Source organism: Xyrauchen texanus, chromosome 3 (genome assembly GCF_025860055.1).
Source record: "Xyrauchen texanus isolate HMW12.3.18 chromosome 3, RBS_HiC_50CHRs, whole genome shotgun sequence".
Taxonomy (NCBI): domain Eukaryota; kingdom Metazoa; phylum Chordata; class Actinopteri; order Cypriniformes; family Catostomidae; genus Xyrauchen; species Xyrauchen texanus.
The window spans coordinates 18100313-18108955 of record NC_068278.1 but is presented as its reverse complement, the minus strand read 5'-3'; the positions used below and the strand labels follow the sequence as shown (position 1 = coordinate 18108955).

Sequence of the window (8643 nt, the reverse complement as noted above, 5' to 3'; positions counted from 1 at the left end):
CACACACACACACACACACACACACACACACACACACACACACACACACACACACACACACACGTTGTGTTTCCATGTTTTATGGGGACTTTCCATAGACATAATGGTTTTTATACTGTACAAACTTTATATTCTATCCCTAAACCTAACCCTACCCCTAAACCTAACCCTCACAGAAAACTTTCTGCATTTTTACATTTTCAAAAAACATAATTTAGTATGATTTATAAGCTGTTTTCCTCATGGGGACCGACAAAATGTCCCCACAAGGTCAAAAATTTCGGGTTTTACTATCCTTATGGGGACATTTGGTCCCCACAAAGTGATAAATACACGCTCACACACACACACACACACACACACACACACACACACACACACACACACACACACACACACACACACACACACACACACACACACACACACACAAAACCTGTACATTCTTAATGTCCTGGCAATGCCACAATAGTATACTGTGATAAAATGTCTGTCCTTCAATGATGGCCTTTAGATCCCTTGTGACTGACAGCTGAAATTTACACTCTGGCTGTCTCGGAGCATTTCAAGTCATTCTAAAAATTATATGGAATTTTTTCTGTTCTCTTATTGTGTGGCAATGGCACATGGCAATCATCAGGTCTTACAGTTAAGAGTTTGAGGGAATCGATACTTCTGGACCCGGTTTGATATAAGTGTGTCATAGCCTCCTTTCTCTGGACCTGTATGAATTGGGAGCGTTTGTTGACACAGGACTCCAAATCTCAGCAGCTCAACATCACGCGCAGAATGGTAAGTTGGAACAAATATACTTACAGTGTTCATTTATGTCATGCGAAGTCACATATCTGACCATGATAATTTTAGATGTTTGTACCTGAATAATTATATTAAAGATATTTAAAACAGGATAAGACTTTTAAATTTCAACCCATTTGAATAGGTAAATAAGATTCAACCTTATTGCGAAATTCTTTGTAACGTATATATTTTTATCCAAAGTCAGTCTCGAACGCGCATTGTTGGAGTTTGAGAGATAATGGGCCTGTTGCGACATCAAGGTGTTCATCGCCATCATCTGCTCTATCCATGTGCGCGCGCTGCACGCGGGAAATTCTGGACCGACAGCTGCTGAGGGTGCGTATATGGACCTCTTAATGATGGATTAATAATTAATCATATATATTGCATATCCATTTAATAGTGTTATAATGCAAACAAAACAAACAATGGTGTTGTTGAGTTACAAGTGTTACGCCATGTTTTTCCTCGCAGGTGAATGGCTTAACTTGGCATTTAAAATGTCTGCAGTGCTCTGTGTGTGCAGTGTCTTTGGATCAGCACAACAGCTGCTTTATCAGAAATAAAGACATTTTCTGTAAAACTGATTATAACAGGTAATTTTTTTTATTATTATTTTTTTTGTACATTTATCAAGTTTCCTCTATTCATAATTATGAATTTCAAGGTGTGATAACGGCCAATGTGTGCTTTCTGCATCTATTACACATAGATTGTCTTAATGGGAATCTACATTTGACCATATATGGAAGGACTAAATATAAAACGTTTTAAACAATTTGGACATATGTTATGGTTAAATTTAACGGAGTGTCTATTTACACTAAGTGCAAATATCCCATCTTGTTGGCAGAGTCTATTTACACTAACTCCGCCCACCACTGCTCAGACCAAACTCAAGACAGACATGCCAGATTTATTTGAGGTCAGCTGCTGATCAAATGAAGGCAGGTATATTTGAATTTTATCGCAATAGGGTAGAGACATTAAATATACTGTGGTGATACTATGGTTACTGTAGTAAAACTCATGGTTAATTTTTGTAAGGTAGGTGTTGTTGTAAGGTGTCTGTGGGACTCCAAATTAACACAATACAATTGCTGCAGTGATGCTAAAATACTGTATGTTAGTATTCAAATGGATGTATGAGTATCTGCCACTATTTGCAGTAGAGTGCAAATAGAATGTAACTCTATTTCCACTTAGTGCAAAGATGCTTTTTGTGGCTTTTTACACTTAGTGAAATTAGCATCTTCCATAAATTAAATAGGCATTTATGTATAGACTCACTTCACAGATTTTTTTTTTTTTTTTTTGATGAAGTAAATATAGCAGAAAAGATTAAGTACTTTCTACATTCAGTAGTTTAAGAATGAACTTGAAAATATTAAGTAAATTCTACAATTGTACTCAATTCAAACATGTACATATAGTCAATATTATTTATAATAGTTTTTTTATCTTTAATCTTTGTCTTCAAGTACTACTATCTCAAAATGATCAAGTACAACATTTCAGCTGTGTGGAATACACATAAGCCCTTGCGCTTGAATAAATTATGAATGTTTGGTCAAAATAAGGGAACTTATGTAGAAAAATAATCATTCTTATTTGAAAATGTATTTACTTTTAATTCTTATGACTATTGTTGTTGTTTAGTTGTAGCTGGTTGATAATTGAGATTTTTGTGAAGTCACCATGAGGGTGACTAATGTTACTCTGTCCTCTGGTGAATTTGGAGCCTGTTAAGATAAAGTTATTTTTCTTTATTCAGCAGAACTTTACAAAAGTGCAGATTTATGTGCACTATGAAGTGCTGAGTATAATATGGATAACCCAGTCATTATTTCCCTCTTACTGTTAAATGTGGTAACTCTATATATTAAAATATAAACAATGATACTTTAATCACAAATGAGTTAAGTTTGCTTTTAAATAGTTAACATTACTTAAAAAAATAGTTCAGTGTACTTGAGCCAAATAAATACATTTACTTTGAAAAAGCATGCAAACTGATTGCCTTGAAATATCTAAGATCAACTCATTTGATTTTACAGTATACAATGTGTCATCATGTATCAAACCTAAAGTAGTAAACCTTGTATTATGTATTCACTATAATTTGAGTAAATTTCACAGATAAATAAAATAAGTAAATTGTACTTAACTTTTCAAAGCTTGTATTCCCAGCATGCACCATGCTTCAATAATTAATGAGCTTGCATAATTTCACTGTTTATTTAAACTTTTTATTTTTGATTTTGTGCATTTGGAAACTTCTTGTTTTGTGAAATCTGAAGTTCATTTTCACCTCAAAATTACCCGATCAAGCAAAAAAAAAAAAAATATCTGTTGTTTTTTACCCTCATCATATTTTTTTTGCACCAAGTGTTGCAGTCTATGTGTGTGGCATTGGTTTTATTACTTACGTCAGTAATGCAAGGTGATGCTGTCTAATGGATAACATAACAAGCATTAAGCATTAATTGTATTGGACTGTTTCTGTATGTAAGGAAGTGAAAACTTGAAAAGTTTGCGTAGAATGTTCACTTAAGTTTTACTCAGCCTATTAAGTACATCACATCAGATTTGTAAAAGTTAATTTTACTCAATTTATTTAATATTATTTAATTTAGTTAGAAAGATTTTACATCATTTTATATTATTTCTTTGTGTATATAGTCCATGAAAGTTGGTGATTTTTATTTAGACTGCTTTTTGGAATTCAGCAGTCATTTGATGATGATATGCATTTTACTGAATAAGCTAATCGATATACAGTATAAGCTTCTATAGATAAAAGTTAGAAAAACTATTATATTAAGTTACAAATCATTCACATCAGGGGTTTCACTGATGTATGCCTTTGATAACTGTATGTTCTGGAAAATTATACCAGCAAGAAAATAATAAATTTGCTTTTCAGTGCCTTTGGCATAAAATGTGCTCGTTGTGGCCATCAAGTGAGTGCAAATGACTGGGTTCGGAGGGCAGGAAACAACATATACCATCTTGCCTGCTTTGCTTGCTTCTCTTGTAAAAGGCAGCTGTCCACAGGGGAAGAGTTTGGCTTGGTGGAGAACCAAGTTTTCTGCCGCATTCACTATGACACAATGCTGGTAAACCTACAGTACATGTCAGGCATGTATTATTTGTTCATTTTATTTTGTTCTGTTATTGCACTTACTTGTAAAAGCTTTTATTTATTTAAAGATACCAACTGAAAAGACAATGTAAAAAATAGTTTACATATTAACTTTTAACCATGATTACTTATGAATGCACTGGACACCGTTTGTGCCATTATAGAGGATGGAATACATTTGGAGGGAGCTTTATCCACCGAGTGCTTCCCAAAGATATCAAAAAGACCTCGTACCTCATTCACTTCAGAGCAGTTACAGGTACATTAATGGTCAAATTTGGCAAAAAAATAAAAAAGATTATACAAAAATTTAATAAATACACAGTTCTTTAAAAAAAATAAAACATAAAAGGGATGTTTTACTGTAGAATTGGCAACAAATCTTTGCACATGATGCATCATGCTCACACATGTATTTGATTTTCACAGATAATGCAAACCCAATTTAGCCAAGACAAGAACCCTGATGCAAAGACACTGCAGAAGCTGGCAAACATGACTGGGCTAAGCAGAAGAGTTATACAGGTACAGAACAGCAAACTGATGCTTTATATTTTATAATTAATTTAGACTTTTACAATGGCTCTACAATCACTCATTAGATGTTACTCATTTTTCATATTCTTTCTGGTATGTTAATTAAGAGAAATCTAAAGAATTTCATTTTAACCAGTATTGCATTCTTGTATAGGTTTGGTTCCAAAACTGCAGAGCCAGACAGAAGAACACATTTCATGACAACATTCCCACACAGGGCAGATACCAGACCTAATGCCCTTGCAGTCGTGTTTTGCGCTCAGGTAGACTTGAGACTCAGTTTATGTCCTTGCAATTATTTTATTAGGGTGTGATTCTGTCCAAAAACGTGTTCACATTGTCCTCTATTTCAACATTCATACTGTGCTCCTTTACACTGAGATCTATATTTTATCTTAAAGTAATTAAAGTGGGCAGTGTTTTATTTATCTGTTGGGAGTCGGGACATGCTTACTTACCGTATATCTACACAGAAACAGAAATAAAACTATGATTAATTCTTCTTTAATAATTCAAAAGAAGAATTTCTGTTCAGTTTAGTAGCTGTAGCAGCTATATATTTTCAACTGTCCAAACTTAAACAAGTTGGAACTAACAAAGTTCGGTGTAATGTTACCTGTCTCCTGAAGAAATGGGTGTCTATTTAAGAATTCAAAATAAATATGTAATAACATCTTTAATAGTCACTTTAGTAAATCCTTGAACTGATGCCAGTCTGGTTTGCCTCTTTATTTCCTACAAAGCTAATAAAAACAGACAAATGTTTGGGGTTGGGGTTAAACTCTGCCAATGGTCAAAGTTTCTAGGTCTATTCTTTTCCTACTTATCTTGGATATTTCATAGGTTATAATCGCTTGAGAAAAAAAGAATAATAATAAACCAGAAAGTTAGCTTGACCTCTGTTCCCTCTCTGACAATTTACTCCATCTTGAAAAATGTAGCCTAGTGATTTTTTTTTTGTTGCAGTCTAGCAATAAAAGTGAATTATCCTGTCACAGTTCATTTAATGATCCAATACACTAGTCACTGTCCTTTATTTATCATGGTCATTGGTATGAAATAATTGTGGCAAAGTTTGAAGGTCTCCAATTTTGCCTGTGTGTGTTTAATGGCAACCACAATTTATCAAATGTCCAATCAAATAATGACATTATACTATTCATCCAGTGAGCAATTTAATGGTGACCATAACCAGGACTAAATACAGCTTGATGCATCGATCCACTACTCTGTCCATTCATGTCATCATTTCTTTAAATATTCTCAAAGTGTTATATTGATTTGGACACTTAAACTTGCTGCAACAATGTAGCTTTCCAATAAGTCACAATGGCAAAAACAGACCTTAAATGGCTTGACCATCCCAGTAATTTCTGGATAATTTCTCTCCTGCTCTTATACAGTTTGGTCTATACAGGCCAAGTGATAAATTATCAAAGCATGTCTTCCACTCACCAAATCTCTCAGCTGAGGGTCACATAATCAAGTGTGCCTTGGTGTCATGAACAGCTCTCATTTTAGAACTGCAAGGACTTGCACTCTTCACATTATATAAATGCAGACTTTCTTCAACTACTTTTCTCTTCCTCCTAGTCCTAGTTTCAGTTAATCAAGTTATGTTACCTGCATGACTTGCAAATATCTGCACACATACAACGGGGCTTGAGGCCAAACTATAGTGTATTCTCAACGGACAATAACACAATTTTGACAACAACATAGAGCACACTGTATATGGGTGTTTCTTCAACATGTCTCAGGGTAATTGTTATTAAAAGAAACATATTTCAACTCCTTTTTGTTATAAAGCTCACATTACAGTGGACTTAGAAACTTTTTACAATGCCTTTATTTATTTTTGGTACTATTCAGATGAATAGATTTATTGATTTTACTGTTATAGCCATTATAAAAATACAAATTATTACATGTTTAAACTATGATAATCTAAACAAAGAAGAATGAAATAAACATAAACCATTTTAACGTATATTGTTTAAATATAAAAAGTATTTACATAAATTTCCACCACACCACAAAATTTGCCCTTAAGTGTTCATTGAAAGTTAGTGTAGCCTACTTGTTAACCAAGTCGATAAAAGTGTTAGTGAAGCCCATGCTTAAGATGAAATATGAAACAAGTGATTTTTGAAGAAAACAAAGAAAAATCAAGGTAAATATCACTTGAGAGCATTTTTTTATCTTACATAATTTCCAATCAAGCTGTAATTTTTCCTATGCAAAACAATATAAATGTATTGTGTTTATTTAGGATACATAAAATGTTAGCCATAAAAATTAGCCGAGCAAGACAAAGGAGTTTACCGTTTTGCCAAAACACAAACAAACAAACAAACAAACAAACCATTCATTTACAGTCAGTTTTACCACAGAATTCTATTGAACATAGTACAGAATTTGTGATGTGTTACAAATTACACTGTGGTGGGCATTTTTATGACTTTCAGGAAAATAAACTTAAATTGTAATGTTAATAGACAAATAATAAAAAACTAAATAAAAAAAACTAGTGAGAGAGAATAATTTTTTTTTAACAAGACAATTTTTTAGAAGTTCACAGTGCTAAAATTGGCAGAAAAAGAAGAAACACTCATAAACGTGGATATAGTTTGTCACCCTCACTTGTTCTCTAGGGTTAAATCATTATCAGTTTCAGCTTGGATACACTGTAGCTGAATTATTTATGATTATGGTCAGGCCAGCATTTTAAATGTGTGGTGAGGAAGATCAGCAATGCAATTTCAGTTGCACCCACATGATGGTGCTGACTCTATATGTGTGTTGGGGTCTATAATAAGTCTATAATATAATAAGTCTATATGACATATATTGATATGCATACAGTATATACCATGCAATATACAGTACCGATATTTATAATATTGTTACTTTTTTATTTCTCTATTGATTAAAATTTCTACTTCCGTATTTAATGTTAAGTGTAATGTCCATAGAGTATCTTCTGGGAATAAGTAAAAAAGGATAACTCTCCATGTTGCACAAGCGAGAAATCCCTTACAAAAAAGCAACATTAAACAGTGATTTATACGATGTGATGCCATGGTACTTTGATATACACCATGGTACAGAATGATTACCAAATTCATCCAAATGCTTTAGATGAGTCCATGCAAATTATTTATCCAAGTACTTCAAGGACTTCCACTGTTTTATCATGGTACACCCCCTTGTCCAGAAGCCATGGTACTTTGTGGTGCTTTTTTGTTAGTTCTACAGTTATTCAGTGTGTGGGCCCAAAGTGAGTAATCTTAACTGTGGTCTTTTTCCCCCCTTTCCAAATAATAATAATACCATGCATATTAGATAGAGATTTCAGAGTCACACACACAATGAGAGCCAGAATCGAACATAGTGTAAGGTTACTAGGTGATTAGGGCAACCTCCTCCCCAAACAGGACAATTTCACAGGGGTTTTGCCTTTCTCTCTCTCTCTCTCTCTCTCTCTCTCTCTCTCTCTCTCTCAATCTCTCTCTCTCTCACAATCTCTGTCTCCTCATTGTTGAGCTTCTTCAAGACTAGCGAGTTCTTTGGATGATGGTCTCTAGGTGAAGCACTCTCATGTTACAGATCATTATACCCTCACTGAATGGTGCCAGTGGACTTTTTCCCCTCTCTAATGCAAATCAGGTTATTCATGATTAAGAAAAATAGGGTTATGGTTATTACAGTACACCCTCTTTTATAATGGATGTGTCATTTACACTATAAACTGTAATTATCAATATTTTGGCATAAAGTCCTTTGAAAGGACAAAAGAAGACATTAAGCAAAATGTCAGTCTCAGTTATCATTAATTTTCAGTGTGTCATTTTTCATATGACAGTGAAGGATAACATCTCCTTTTGAATTCCATGAAAGAAAGAAAATCCTGCAAGTTTGGATCAATGTGAGGGTGACTAAATGATTACTGAATATACATTTTTTGGTGAACTATCCCTATAAAGTTTCTGAAATATATAATTGTAGCATATTACATTTTCAACTTTTTCATTTTCGTGTTTAAGAAAAAAGTGCAATGTAATATGTGGATTGTGCCTTGGGTAAAATGCATTGTGTTTTATTGGTTTCAGTCAGGAAATACCCTTTCACCTGAGGAGTGATGTGATTGGATGATCATA

At 33.6% G+C, this 8643-nt stretch overlaps 1 protein-coding gene across 1 annotated transcript; it reads left to right on the top strand.

Moving 5' to 3' along the window:
* The first annotated feature begins 726 nt into the window (after positions 1 to 726).
* On the top strand, positions 727 to 4684 carry lhx6b (LIM homeobox 6b). The gene is given in 8 exon segments (XM_052099067.1): positions 727 to 792; positions 1003 to 1137; positions 1276 to 1397; positions 3728 to 3942; positions 4111 to 4205; positions 4376 to 4471; positions 4638 to 4668; positions 4671 to 4684. Coding segments are annotated over 8 exon segments (774 nt in total).
* The last annotated feature ends 3959 nt before the right edge of the window (positions 4685 to 8643 follow it).